Consider the following 14,088-nt stretch of genomic DNA (forward strand, 5'->3'; position numbering starts at 1 on the left):
CACCTCCCCCACACCCACTCATCATTCAAGGCCCCAGACCTTCACCACGCGCGTTTGAGCCCAGTGGCTCACGATCAACGGTTTCTGGCGGTCGGGTCTGAAGATGTAGGCGCCTGAGGCCTGGCTGCTGAGGCTGTTGCCTACGCTGGCGTTGTACCTGGGGCCGGGGCAGAGGAGAGTCAGGTAAGTGACCCCAGCTCTACTCGCACCCCCCCTCCCTGGCCTGGTGGTCCCTCCCTCACCAGTAGAAGGCTTGGCGAACAGGCAGCAGGAGGTTCTGGTCCAGGTTCTCCAATTCCACCAAGAGTCCTGTGTCAGGGTCAAACCTAGCCCGGAGGTGCTGGATAGAAAAGGGACAGCCAGAGGTTAATAAGCATCTCATCCAAGGGCAGCTTCTCCTTCCTGGGGCTCAGGAGGAAGCCCAGAAGCTCCCCGCCCCCTCCCCCCAGCCCTATTAACAAACCCTAACAGCTCTACCTTCCACCTCCTCCTCAATCTGACCACTTCTCACCATTTCCATGACCTTCTGGGACTAGTGCAGGGAACCCCTTCCAGGCTCCCTCCCCCAGTCAGTTCCTCCCACCACGGCCACCAGAGGGCGCAAGTGATACCCAAAATACCATCCCAGCCGGTCAGCTTGGGCCCCTGGGCTGACTCGGGGCTGACTGGGGCATCTGATTAAGGAATCATAGTGCCACCACCCAGCGGACTTTTAGGGGCCAACAGAAATATGTAAATTTTAATTTTTTTTTTAGAATCAGAAGAAAATGTAAATGCAATAAAAATGAACATTTTATACTTGTCTTCTACAGCTGCCTGCTCATGAAATACAATTGTCACCTTTTTATTTTTTCTGACCAAAAAAGAGACCCAAAAAGGCAAAAAAAAAAAAAAAAAAAGCTAGGGCCCATTACAGTCTTAATGCAGCCCTGCTTCTGACGTGGCTCCTTCGAAGTAAAGCCCAAGACTTGTCCCTCAAGTCCTGCGGAATCTGACCTGTCACCCAATACCTGCCCCCTTTAGCCTCAGGGGGTTCCTGGGACACTCCCCACCCTCCTGCCTGAGGCCTCTTGCTTCTGCTGCTCCCTGTCCGCCTGGATCCTTCTCCCTGCCACATGGCCACATGGTTCCCTCCCTCGGGTCTCTGACCCATCTCATTTAATTCGCAAACCCCTACCACCGTCAGCCCTTACTTATCAGTCCAGTGTCACCCATAACTACACTAGGTCCTCACAGACCCAGGAAAGGCCACTGAGGCTCAAAGGGAGGTGGTCAGTACCAGAGGACACGTAATGGGGCACTGGTGACTAGACCATGAACCCAAGACCCACTGATCCAGAGTCCACGACACCTCAAATTTGTCACGGGGGAAGGGAGGGGCATCTGAAGGGAGTCTCACCTCATTCTGGATGGCCAAGTCACGCGACCAGGACTTCTGGGATCTGGGGTGGCGGTTGTGGGCGTGGAGGCTTTGGCCAGGCACCTGGGTTACTGAGTAGACGCTGAAGCCCAGGGCAGGCACTGAGGCCGAGAATAGCAGCTCCGAATTGTCTGAGCTAGGATTTATCACCACCTTGGGTAAGGGAGGAGGGAAACTGAGTCAAGAGGCTGTGAGTCCACATACTGAGCTGTACCTAAAGGGCCATGTCAAACTTCAGGAGGGGAATGAGCCCCAGATGGGGAGAAGAAATACAGGTGTTGGCCAGGGAGGACGGAGTGTCAAATTCTGAGTTCAAGATTGCAGAGAAGATTCATAAAGTGTGGGGGGAAAACACTTTGGGGTGCAGAGACTGTGGGAGAAGGGGAAGTGAGGGAGGAAGTAGGGAAGGAAATCCTTGAAGCAGGGGAATGAGGGAAAGGCAGGTTCTAGGGGAGGAAGAGAGTCATAGGTAGAGGCCTTCCAGGACAAGGGAAATAAGCTAAAAATTTTTTTTAAAAATTTGGGGTGCCTTAAAAAAAATTTGGGGTGCCTGGCTGGATAAGTTGGTAGGGCAGGTCCCTCAGTCTCAGTGTTGTAAGCTGGAGCCCCACACTGGATGTGGAAATTAGTGAAAAAAATCTTAAAAAATTAAAAAATTTTTAAAGATTTTATTTATTTGACAGATCATAAGTAGGCACAGAGGCAAGCAGAGAGAGGGGGGGAAGCAGTTTCCCTGCTGAGCAGAGAGCCCTATGCGGGGCTCGATCCCAGGACCCTGAGATCATGACCTGAGTGGAAGGCAGAGGCTTAACCCACTGAGCCACCTAGGCTCCCCCAAAATAAAATATTTTTTAAAAATTCATGAGGAGGGGCGCCTGGGTGGCTCAGTGGGTTAAAGCCTCTGCCTTCGGCTCAGGTCATGATCCCAGGGTCCTGGGATCGAGCCCCGCATCGGGCTCTCTGCTCAGCGGGTAGCCTGCTTCCTCATCTCTCTCTGCCTGCTTCTCTGCCTACTTGTGATCTCTGTCTGTCAAATAAATAAATAAAATCTTTAAAAAAAAAATTCATGAGGAGACATTAAAAAGGGAGAGATTGCCTGAGAGGCAGGGCAGGGGGGTGAGGGGAATGCGGGGAGCGGATGTTTCCAAGAGGCTATGATGTTAAGGGGCAGCAAAAGAAAGTACGAGGCACAAGCTATTGATGGAGGGGAAGATATTCACTAAAAAGAGTTACCCGAGAGAGAGGGCGGTGTCCATGGGAAGAGATACCCATGGAGGGATATGTTGCCATGGGATGGGGTAAGGCAGGAGGGTGAAATCCCCAGGAGGAGGTTACAACGCAGGCGGTACTCATGGCGGGGTGGTACTCATAGGAGAAATACTTGTTGAAAGGACTTACATCGCTGGGCACAACTGTGCCATTCGGGTCCCTCACGTCGAAAAAGTGTTCGCTGACTGGCAGCCGCACCATCCAATCCACTTTCCGCCCCAAGGGGTTATAAATGATCACTTGGAACTGATGCGGGAGGGCCAGATGGGGCATGGGTCACAGCAGGCCTTCTTGAAACCCACCCACCACACGCGGTCATGTCCCTGGGTGCTCCAAGACCTCATGGGGTGCTTTGGTCTCTCCTACCCCAGCTACACTGGCCCCCAGCAGGCCGATCCTCCCAATCAATTTCACAACCAGCAGGTACCTCAAGAGACCCTCACAGTCCGAGCCCCGCCTCCTCCTGGCCCCGCCCCCTCTTGGCCCCGCCCCCACAGTCCTCAGTTTCTAGTGCTGTCCCACCCACCTGCCTCCCTGCCCGCCCCTCCAGCCTGAGCCCGGCTCACGCTCTTCGAAGTCTGGCTGAGCGGACAGACACTGATGTTGAGGTTGCGGCAGTAAGTGAAGTCCTCCTTGGAGCCGCTGAGCCGCGCCAGCGCATTGCTCAGGAGAACCTGTAGGAGGGAGCATAAGGGTCCATGGGTCAGCTCTGGACTCCCACCCAGGTCTTCCCTCTGCCCCCTTCCGGACCCCAGCCCTTGCCTGTCCCCGCCCATGAGTGCTTCTAGGCTCCACCCCATTTCTTGTCTCCGCCTCTCTCCTCCCAGGCCCCGCCCCAAAAGGCAGCTTGGACTCCACCCACTGCTTTGACCACGCCTCTTCCTGTCTCTGCCCTTTCATTCAATACCAGCCTCTCCCGGGTCTCACTCCTTCCCCAACCCCACCCCACGCACCTCGCAGGGCCCCCAGCCTGCCGCAAGCTGGCGCGCGTAGTCATCGGCCACGTGCTGCCGGGAGGTGCCGCTGACCGCGTCGTGATGCTGGAGCACCGCCATCGCCTCATCTGCAGGCAGACGGTAAACCGGGTGGGGTCTCCACGGGACTCTCAGTCCAGACCCCAAGGAGACGGGAAAGATTACGTGTGGGAGGGCGGGGTCGCGAGGAGCTTTATGAAAGGGCTCAATGGGGTTGCCAAGGGTCTGTGCCCAGCTTTGGACACACCCCATCCCCTCATCGTCTCAACACCTACTGAGGGGTGCACTGTCTCCTGAGCCATAGGGTCCCACGTTGGCCGCTGGACCCGCCAGTGCCTCCAGCTGGTTGCACACCTGGGGGCAGAGGGGCTGTATTAGGGCCCCGGCCCTGTTGGGACCCCCGGGCGCTCCTTGAGCCCAGGACCCACTCACCTGCAGAAAGTTGTAGCTGAGGCGCTCGTAGCGTTTGAGGGCTGGCCGGCTGGAAAAGTAGCCAGTCCAGAACTTGTAGGGGCCGTCGGCGTAGGGAAAGAAGTCATCCTGCTTTACAGACCTGCAGTGGCAGAGGCGTTGAGGGCAGGGTCACGCCCCAAAGAGCGGGCCAACCCCCCCAAGCTCCCATTTCCCCCAAATACCAGGTGAGGTTGGCCTTGTTCAGCTCCCAGAGGTAACAGGCGGGAGTGGAGTAGAGAACATTGACGCGGCTCCCGTTGGCCTGCTGCTGGGCGGAGGTGTCCGTGTGTGAGCCCTCGGGAGTCCACACCTTCCCAGGGGGCCCACAGGTGTGCACACACATCCTCACACACATGTGCGCACCTTCATCATGCAGTGGGTTCAGATTCTCTGGTATACATTTTGAGTGCACACCAATGGCCCAGTGGGAGACTGGATTTGGGCAGCAGCTCAGTATTACCACCATGGAAAGGATTTCACAGATGCTAGAATAAACCTGATTTTTTTAAAAAGATTTTATTTATTTATCTGACAGAGAAAGAGAGAGGGCGTGAGAGAGGGAAGAAAAGCAGGGGTAGTAGGAGAGGGAGAAGCAGGCTCCCCACCAAACAGGGAGCCCCACGCGGGGCCAATCCCAGGAGCCTGGGATCAACGACTGAGTCACCCAGGTGCCCCTAAACCTGAAATTTTTACTAAACCTTTTTATCATTCCAATTTTATTTTTAAAATATTTGGCGGGGTTACCTGGGTGGCTCAGTTGGTGAAGCGTGGGACTCCTGATTGGGGCTCAGTTCGTGATCTCAGGCTCATGAGATGGGCCCCGCCTAAGGCTCTGCAGTCAGCACAGAGTCTGCCTGAGATTCTCTCTCCTTCTCCCTCTGTCCCTCCTGTGCTCATCCCTCTCTCTAAATAAATAAATAAAGGGGCGCCTGGGTGGCTCAGTGGGTTAAGCCTCTGCCTTCAGCTCAGGTCATGATCTCAGGGTCCTGGGATCGAGCCCCTCATCGGACTCTCTGCTCAGGGGGGAGCCTGCTTCTCTCTCTCTCTCTCTCTCTCTCTCTCTGCCTGCCTCTCTGCCTACTTGTGATCTCTGTCTGTTGAATAAATAAAGAAAAATCTTTTTTAAAAATTAAAAAAAATTTTTTGGTGGAGGGGCGCCTGGCTGGCCCAGTGGGTTAAGACTCTGCCTTCAGCTCAGGTCATGATCTCAGGGTCCTGGGATCAAGGCCCACATCAGGCTCTCTGCTCAGCGGGGAGCCTGCTTCCCCCTCTCTCTGCCTGCCTCTCTGCCTAATTGTGATCTGTCTGTCAAATAAATAAATAAAATCTTTTTAAAAATTTTTTTGATGGAAAAACTAATGACGTTATAGGGCTGCAGTCATCATTTCTCACGACTGTCACATTATTGCTCAACGACACCATTGTTGGAATGAACAGAGTCCTTCAGCTGCGGGAGATGAAGGAACAAGAAGGTGAACTCCTCCCTGAAGAAAAAGATGTTTGTTCTGCTTGTGTCGTGAAGCCAGTGCCTGGTACCCTGTAGGTGCTCACTAAACACTTGAGTGAAGGAAGGGAAGTGAATAGGACTACATGCCTTTATGTACAGCCACAGGTCTACCCCTGCACACACAAGTCACATACACAGTTACACACACACACACACAGGAGTCGCTCTACAACCAACCACTTGCTTCTTCAATATGCTCACGATTTCAGGCACAATCTAGAAGCAGAGCCCAGCCCCACTCTCCTGGAATCCACAGCCAAGTGGAGGAGAGATACTGAATGGACAATTTGTTATTATCAGCCTGGATGTGACCTTGTAGGTTTCTGCGGGGACTGTGTGCACAGAGGAAAAGGCAAGAGCTCCACCTGCGTTTGGTGAAGGCTTCCTGGAGGAGGAAACATTACAGCTTGCATGTTAAAGGAGAAGCAGAAGGTGTTTGGCCCCAAATAACAGTCATAAGCAAACGCCGTAATATTGACTATTGATCTGGCCCTGTTCTGCGGATCTGTGTAAACGAACTCATTAAACCCCAACAGCCTTATCAGGTGGGAGCCACCATTGTGCCCATTTTCTAGATTGGAAAATTAAGGCGGAGTGCTGAGGATTTCTCAGGGTCACAGAGCCACTAAGTGGCAAGCTGCAGACTTGACGTACAGGACTGTACTTCCACCAGAATGCGGTAGGCAAAGGAGCGGTCGGGGCAGGAGAAAACCTGTGGCAGCTCGGGACCATGGTATTCACAGAAGAAAGTGCTCAAGGTGTCCAGGGCTCCTCCGGGTCACGGGGAGGACTGGGAAATGTCTTTGGGAAGGCCTCGGTGATGTCCCTAAGGGTGTTTTGGGTGAAAGAGTGGTGCCGGGGTAAGTGGAGGGTGAGGACGTGGAGACCGCCAGCGGACAGCCCTGAGGATGGAACTGAAGGGAAGGACATTTCAGATTTGAGAGGCCCAAGGATGTCTGAGTCCTGGTGCCCAGAACCTGGTAGGTTACAGGGCAAAGGGAAATTAAGGTTGCAAATGGAGTTCAGGTTCCTGACCAGCTGACCTTAAAACAGCTTATCCTGGATGATCTGCAGAGCCAATGTAATCACAAGTCTTTAAAAGTGGGGGCGCCTGGGTGGCTCAGTCGGTGAAAGCCTCTGCCTTCAGCTCGGGTCGTGGTCCCAGGGTCCTGGGATCGAGCCCCACATCGGGCTCTCTGCTCGGCAGGAAGCCTGCTTCCTCCTCTCTCTCTGCCTGCCTCTCTGCCTACTTGTGATCTCTCTGTCAAATAAATAGATAAATTGAGTCTTTAAAAGTGGAAGAGAAGGTGCGCCTGGGTGGCTTAGTCAGTTAAGCGTCCAATCCTTGATTTCCGCTCAGGTCATGATCTCAGCAACTTGAGATGGAGCCCCGCATCTGGCTCGTGCTTATTAGTGAGGAGTCTGCTTGAGATTGAGATTCTCTCTCTCCCTCTGCCCCTCCTCATGCTGGCCTGCACACTCTCTCTCTCTCCAAATAAATAATTTTTTTTTTTTTTTAAGAAAAACAGAAAAGGAAAGAGGGAGTGAAAGAGATGTGATGATAGACTCAGGCGGAGAGCTGCTGCATGGCTGGCTGGCAAGACAGGGACAGGGAGGCATGAGTCAAGGAATGCAAAAGGCTTCTAGAAGTTGGACACGGCAAGGACATTTTCCCCAAGAACCTCAGGCAGGAACCCAGCCCTGCCGACATCTTGATTTATAATCCACTGAGAACTGTGTCCGACTTCTGGCCTATAAAACCATAAGATGATATATTTCTGTTGTTTCCAGCCACTACATTTGTTGGTCATTTGTTAGAGTAGTAAAAGGAAACTAAGAGAGCGCGCCCTGGGATGCATGTGACCCAAAGGGCAAGGGTCCAAGCACACTCATTCCACGAGCTGGCACTCCTACCTGGGCGTTGACCAGCTGGATGAGCCGGTCAAGGTTCTTGAACCACATGTTGGCATTCTCATACTGGAAGTCTGAGCCCATGGTCATTATGGTGTGATTGGTGCGGTAGTACTGGCCCTGTAGTGGGGATGGAGAATTCCTCAGGCCGGGGTGTCCTGGACCACCCCTGTGACCACACCTTCGTGGTATAAATGCCCAAGTCTGTGGGTGTGCAGTGCTCAGCCAGTTGAGCATCTGACTCTTGGTTTTGGCTCAGGTCATGATCTCAGGGTCCTGGGATCAAGCCCCTCATTGGGCTCCACACTCAGCTGGGAGTCGGCTTGAGGGTTCTCTCTCCCTCTGCCCCTCCCCCCACACCCTCAAGCTCTCTCTCTAAGATAAATAAGTCTTGGGACGCCTGGGTGGCTCAGTCAGTTAGGTGTCTGCCTTCAGCTCAGGTCATGATCCCAGGATCCTGGGATCGGGCCCTGCAATGGGTTCCCTGCTCAGCGGGGAATCTGCTTCTCCCTCTCCCTCTGCCCCTGCACCCCTGCTTGTGTGCACCCATGCTCTTGCTCTCTCTCTCTCCCAAATAAAATCTTTAACAAATAAGTAAATAAACTTTTAAAAAACAAGTGTGGGGGCATCTGGGTAGCTCAGTGGGTTAAGCCTCTGCCTTCAGCTCAGGTCATAGTCTCAGGGTTCTGGGATTGAGCTCCGTGTCAGGTGCTCTGCTCAGCCGGGAACCTGCTTCCCTCTCTTTCTGCCTGCCTCTCTGCCTACTTGTGATCTCTCCCTCTCTCTGTGTCAAATAAATAAAATCTTTTAAAAAACAAGACAAACAAACAGAAAAAACCAAGTGTGGTGTACACAGAGGAGTGGAGGGGGGAGGGGAATTGGGTCACGGGGGAGCACAGGGACACACGTGAAAATAGCCTCACGCTGTTGAGTACTCTTATGGGGCCCAGATGAGGGCACTGAGTCACTGTGCCATGCTGTCTCACGACCTTGGTGAGCATTTGGGGCAGCAAAGGGTGTCTGTAGTCTTCTAACCAGAAATGCACACAAATCTGGGAGGGGAGCCTGGCAACGGTGAATGGAATGATACCTTCCTCCAAGGGCGATGAGGAGGTGTCAGGGAATGCCTGTGCCGTGAAAGGGCCCAGTGCATCATGAACACGATTCTCACGGGCTCTGCACAGTAGGCTTACCTGGGCAGTGGCCAACTGTAGGAAGTAATCGACCAACTCCTTGGCATTGTACTCGGGGCTGCGTGGGTCCTCCACAAAGGGCTTGTCAGCACACAGCGTGTCCCAGCACAGTTTCTCCGGTGGGTTGTACATATTGGGGAGCACACCTGCATACCACACCGGGCTCAGCACCCTGGACCTGCCATGGGCTCAAACCTGCCACACCCCACCCAGGAGGGGCCTCAGAATTTGCAGGGCCCCCTGCAAAGTGCAAATGCTGGGTTCTTGTTCATAAATTATTAAGAGTTTCAGGAAAAGGACAAGAGTATAAGAGCAAACCCAGGGCCCTCTGAGCATGCTCCCAGGTCCCATGCCCCTGGGGTCAGCCCTGCCCCCATGCCACCCCCTTACTGGTAAAGAGGTCAGCCACTGGGGGCTTCAGGCTGGCGCTAGCCCGCCAAACCTGCTCCATCTCCTGCTTCTTCTTCCGTAGGCCCTTATCTTGATAATCCAGACGCCCGAAGAAGAAACCGTCAAAGCCCATCTGGAGGTGGGGAGGGATGAGGCCTGGGATCAGAGGGCAGGAGAAGTGGGAGTCCAGTCCTCTCCCCACCAACCACCAGTCCCCTCGCCATGGGAGGGGAGGGTCGGAGCACAGTTAGAGAAAGCAGGTCTGAAACCAGAAAGGGTTTCAGCTCATTCTGAAGCCGGGGAAGGGTCCGGTGACACTGAGGGAGGGCTGGGAGGGGTGGGTGCGACGCTAGAGCAAACCTCCACCTTCCCTAGCTCAGAAAGGGCCTGACCCAAGACTTTCCCCCTTAAGCCACCTGAGAATGGAAGGGATCAGAGAATGGAAAGGGGACGCCATCATGGCGAAGACTATGGAGCTTGTTGAAGAGCAGGGCAGGCCTCCACCTCCCACCTGGCTCCAGAGAGGACTGGGGATCATAGCAAATGGGGTGGGGCCAGAGCTCCGATGAGAGGCAGGTGTGGGACCCGGGAAGAGCCAGCTGGAGTGGGGTCAGCCTGGGCAGAGGCAGAGCGGAAAGGGGCTACTAATGGGATTCACAGCTCACCCAAGGGGCAGGGCCTCAAGTGGCCAGAGGGCCAGGGGCCAGGGCCTGGTCCAAGTGAGCTTGCAGGGAAAGGCGGGGCTTGAGTGGCCAAGGGAGGAGCTAGGAGCGAAGCTGGGCAATCACCTGTGCAAACAGCGAGGCCTGCTCCCGAGAGTGACCGAAGGGGTCAATGTGCCAGGCCACACGGGGGCGTCCATCTTTGCCAAACGTGTTTTCCAGGAAGCGCAACCCAAGTGTCATCTGGTCTATGATGGCTCCGTAGTGGGTGGCTGCCTCATCGTTCATCACCCAGCCACCGTTGGCAAACTCCAGGCGTCCTGTGCCAGGAAGGGAAAATCTGGGTGGACTGTCAGGGCCAGGACTGGGGCCAGGGGTGGCAATGCAGGAGAAATGAAGGCCCGCCTGCAAACCCAGGCCGGGAAGGAGAAGAGGGGTCATTCCCAGGCCAGTGTAGCCAGATATGGAACAGAGGGCCCCCTACGTGGCAGGCTTCCCTGAGGCTCCCCTGGAGGTGGGGCCCTGAGGGATGTATAGGAGTTCTACAGATAAAGGGACATTCCAGGAAGGCAGAGCCACATGCACATGCAGACTGCAGGGGACATGACAAAATCTCAAAAGCTGGAGGGTCAGAAACAGAAGCGAGCTGAGCTTCCTCTTTGCACTTCCTTCAGGCAGGCTCACCCTGGCGGACCAGCTCCCGCACAACTTCCTGTGTTGCATTTGTCTGCTGGTGCCACCAACGGGAGAAGAAGGCAATCTCCACATAGATGAATCGACGGGTGGGCTCCACCAGCAGGGAAGAGATGACTGAGTCTAGAATGTACTGTACCCCCGCGTGCTGGACGTCATTCTGGACTGTGGACACAGGGGTCAGGGACACATGAGCCAAGGGGGGACATTCTTAGACACAGGAGCCCAAGCTGGGCAACGTCCCCCCTCCCAATGTCCAGGACCCACAAAGGATCTGAAGGCTCAAAGGGACCATGGGGGACCATGGGACCACTGCCCCAAGGGGAAATCCCCCTGCTCTACTCACTGCCATAAAAGTACTGGTCCACAGTCTTGAGCCAGCCCACATCGTCATGCGTGTGGGCCACCAGGTGCACGTTGAGCATGTCCGGATGCACCACGGGGCATGTCTGCACAGGGACCCCAAATAACACACATCCTATCAGTTACACCGGGGTTAAGAAGCAGGCTGGGGTCGGGGGTGGGGTGGAGGCACAACATAGGTCTTGATCTAGAGGCGAGTGACCCAGAGAAACCCCGCGAGGCTGTTGCAGGGAGGAAGCCGCAGAGTTGGGCAAACAGATACAACTCCCACTGGACACGACCCCTTACGGCAGCTCTCATTCACACCCTGGGTTAATCGTAACAGTAGTAGCAAACGTTTATTAGGTATTTGCAAGTGGCAAGCAGCTGGGGGTGGGGGCAGTATTATCTCATTTTCAGATGAGAGCACTGAGGATCAGAGTGGTTAAGGAACTTGCCCCAAGTCACGGGGCCAGGAAGTCAGGGAGCCTGACTGGAACTGCAGGCAGGCCGACTTCAGGGTCCCAGCTCTCAAGCCATCCCCCCGCCGCCACAAACACACATCTGCCCGATCACACAGTTAAGTGCATGCATGCAAACTCCCGGCAAGCCCACTCACAGAAGGAAGGAAGCAGGAACCGAGAGCCCTATTCTCAGACTCACACAGCCAGACCTTTCCAGTGACGCAAAGCATGCCTTCAGAGCACACTGTCATATTAACAACCATTCACTAGGCACCCACAGAACACACCCACCCACAGCCCCGGACCCTACTCGGGGGTCTTCGCTCCAGCTTGTGTACGCTTCCGCTCCCGGGCCGCGCTCACCTCGTATCCCGCGGCCCGAGCGCTGGGCGCCGCCACCAACAACAAAAAGAGGAAGGAGAGAGGCGGGAACGGTGGCTGCAGCGCGCGGGAGCTCGTCTTGGGCCCTGCCGCGCCCCGGCCGCCACCGCCGGCGCGGACCCCCGAAGGCCGCGCGTCGGCGCCCATGGCTCCGCCGCCGCCGCCGCAGCCGCCACCTCCAGGGGCTTCCCGGGCCCTGCAAAGGCAGGGCAAACACCCCGCCCCCAGAACCCTACCTAGCCAATCGCTGCTGGCGGGGGCGGGGCCAGGATGCAGCCTTGCGCGTCAAGGAACTGAGCCCTCGGCTAGCCCCTGGGGACACTAGGAGTGTGGGGAGGCGTTGGGCGTGTCCACCCTTGGTTGCTGGTTTAGCCAGGGGAGCCTTTAATATCTCCGAGTGGCCCTTTGTCCCGTGGACGAAAAGGCTTCAAATTTTCCTCCGGGTATAGTTTGCTTAGAAGGGGAGGATGTGTGCTTGGGATCCTACGATGTCCCGTCGGTCTTCAGGCCTAGGGTCTTGGAAGGACCTAGCTTGGCTAGGAGCAGGGGCTAATGGTGGTCCTGTTCTGTTCTATGAGGATTACACATAGAGGAACTAACCCCCTGGGGTACTAAGGATGGGAGGTATACAGCCTAATTGGAAGAAATACCCATGGGACTCAGGTGAGCAGTGACAGGTGGGGGAGGACTCAGTCTTTCATGCTTTTCCCAATCCCTATTAGTCCATCCAGTTCACTGGTATTATCCGATTTGTCTGATAAGAAAATGAAAGCCCACATTCCTCAGGTCAGCAGAGCCCATCTGCTGAGTTGCCAGAGGACAGGGATCACTGCTCTGCCTCGGGCAGCTGACTGAAGTCACAAGGCTTGTGAAAGAAGCAAGTGAACCACCACGACCAGAAGGCTCCAGGCTGGAGCCCCTCCCCCACCAGGAAAAGCACCCACAATCCACAGGAGAGGTTCCCAAAACACAGCCAGAATGCAAAACTTTATTATTAACTGGTTTCAACAAAAGAAACGAGTGGATACACGTAGAAACATGGACAGCATCTCCCCCAGCAGCAGGCAGGATGGGGAAGCAGGCAGGTGGGGGAGGCCTAGGAAATTCTCCTCTGCCCAGCAGAAGTGGAATCCCAGGGAAAGGGTCAGGTTCCCTCCATCCAGCTTCGAGCCCTGAGACTACCTCATTCAGGGAAGCCCAGGACAGCAGCTGAGGGCAGGGGCTGAATAACCAGGGGCCAGGCCTGGGGGAAGGTGTACAGAGTAGTCCTTGGCTGACATCACCAGGGGGGCGTCATGGGCTGAGGGTTCTGCAGATATGACATCACCACGGCAGAGATGGACAGCCTGAGGGGGGAGAGAGGTGTCAGTCCAGAAGGGTAGGCTTGGGTCCCCCTCTCCCCACTTACTCAAAAGTCCTCCTTCTCTAAGCCTAGACTCACATGAAGCTACTCATCATCTGTTTAGTGTCCTCAGAGCTCCGGGAGTTGGCAAAGCTGATGAAGGAGCAGTAGACAGCGACCCAAGCGCACCACTTCAGCTGGGGAAAGGCAGGAGGATGGGGGTATTCGGTCAGTGACAGGCACACCAATGAGCCACCATAGGGGCATTCCCAGAAACGGGTGCCAACGCACTGTTTCCACCCGATGCAACCTGGATCTTGTCCCCAAGAATCCCTCAGTCCCATTCCCCCTGGTGTACTCCAGGTACCCAGTTTCTCGTTCTACCCTCTTGGCCTGCGTTTCTTGACAGCACCACATGCCCTCAGGCCTAAGAAGAGTAGCCTTTGACATGACTCGTGATACTAAGAACCCCATCCTTTCTCCACGAGTCCCCTCCAAATTACTTTAAAATCAAGCCGACCTCCCCGGTACCCACCCTGAACCCGGCTTCCCCTCCCGCTCTGGCTCTCTCCGCCTAGCAACACCGCAGCCCCGCCCCCGGCCAGGCCCAGGCCCCGCCCCGTCAGCGCCAGCCCGGCTTCATTCCGAATCCGCTCCCACCACGGGCTTCGTGGCCAGCCGGAGCTACGCCGAAGGAAACTCGGCGCCGCCCACCTTGAGCATAAGGCCGCACATGCTGAAGATCATGCCGAGCAGGTTCATGTAGTCCGGCGTCGGGTCGTCCAAGGCCGGGTTACACTCGCTCGGCGGGGGCTTGTACCTGCGGTAGGCTCAAGGGTCAGAGACACTCAAAGTCCCGCCCCCGAAGTGGACAAGCGCTTCCCTGGACCTCGCACCACAACCCGAGCCCTGTTCCCGTGATGTTGGGGTCCTCACCTCAGCACTTTGTTCGGCCTTCGTGGATCCGACATATTGTTAGTGGACATGGCGGGTCCGAGGTCGAGCCTCTTCCGCTGAGGGAGTCGCAGCTTCCGGTGCGGAAAAGCAGGGTGGCTTTTACAGTGACACCCACAGGCTGCGAGCTTCC

The 14,088-nt window shown here is 55.5% G+C and overlaps 2 protein-coding genes across 2 annotated transcripts in view; both read right to left on the reverse strand.

Moving 5' to 3' along the window:
* Window positions 1–11,821, reverse strand: part of MAN2B1 (mannosidase alpha class 2B member 1) — a 16,011-nt gene extending 4,190 nt beyond the window's left edge. Inside the window, exons 1-16 of the mRNA XM_059389100.1 lie at window positions 11,642–11,821; window positions 10,819–10,921; window positions 10,464–10,637; window positions 9,906–10,099; window positions 9,118–9,250; window positions 8,728–8,873; window positions 7,538–7,654; window positions 4,299–4,381; window positions 4,096–4,216; window positions 3,939–4,017; window positions 3,643–3,752; window positions 3,256–3,363; window positions 2,819–2,935; window positions 1,400–1,573; window positions 243–340; window positions 40–157 (exon numbers count right to left, since the gene is read on the reverse strand). Coding sequence (XP_059245083.1) covers window positions 40–157; window positions 243–340; window positions 1,400–1,573; window positions 2,819–2,935; window positions 3,256–3,363; window positions 3,643–3,752; window positions 3,939–4,017; window positions 4,096–4,216; window positions 4,299–4,381; window positions 7,538–7,654; window positions 8,728–8,873; window positions 9,118–9,250; window positions 9,906–10,099; window positions 10,464–10,637; window positions 10,819–10,921; window positions 11,642–11,806 — 2,040 coding nt within the window. The 5' untranslated portion in view covers window positions 11,807–11,821. The remainder of the gene's footprint in view (window positions 1–39; window positions 158–242; window positions 341–1,399; window positions 1,574–2,818; window positions 2,936–3,255; window positions 3,364–3,642; window positions 3,753–3,938; window positions 4,018–4,095; window positions 4,217–4,298; window positions 4,382–7,537; window positions 7,655–8,727; window positions 8,874–9,117; window positions 9,251–9,905; window positions 10,100–10,463; window positions 10,638–10,818; window positions 10,922–11,641) is intronic.
* An 812-nt stretch (window positions 11,822–12,633) lies between these two features.
* On the reverse strand, window positions 12,634–14,045 carry WDR83OS (WD repeat domain 83 opposite strand). The gene is made up of 4 exons (XM_059389108.1): window positions 13,938–14,045; window positions 13,716–13,821; window positions 13,101–13,198; window positions 12,634–13,005 (listed from the first exon to the last, which is right to left on the reverse strand). Exons 1-4 carry the CDS (start codon window positions 13,985–13,987, stop codon window positions 12,939–12,941), a joined length of 321 nt encoding a protein of 106 aa, XP_059245091.1. The 5' UTR covers window positions 13,988–14,045; the 3' UTR covers window positions 12,634–12,938.
* Between the last annotated feature and the right edge of the window lie 43 nt (window positions 14,046–14,088).

The sequence above is a fragment of the Mustela nigripes genome, chromosome 2 (genome assembly GCF_022355385.1).
Source record: "Mustela nigripes isolate SB6536 chromosome 2, MUSNIG.SB6536, whole genome shotgun sequence".
NCBI lineage: Eukaryota > Metazoa > Chordata > Mammalia > Carnivora > Mustelidae > Mustela > Mustela nigripes.

Excerpts from the sequence above, each read along its gene's own strand:
- WDR83OS (XM_059389108.1), bottom strand. The coding sequence starts at position 13,987 with ATGTCCACTAACAATATGTCGGATCCACGAAGGCCGAACAAAGTGCTG. Across the intron at positions 13,822-13,937 it reads AGGCCGAACAAAGTGCTGAG|GTACAAGCCCCCGCCGAGCG; the intron begins GTGAGGACCCCA and ends AGCCTACCGCAG. Across the intron at positions 13,199-13,715 it reads TGTGCGGCCTTATGCTCAAG|CTGAAGTGGTGCGCTTGGGT; the intron begins GTGGGCGGCGCC and ends GCCTTTCCCCAG.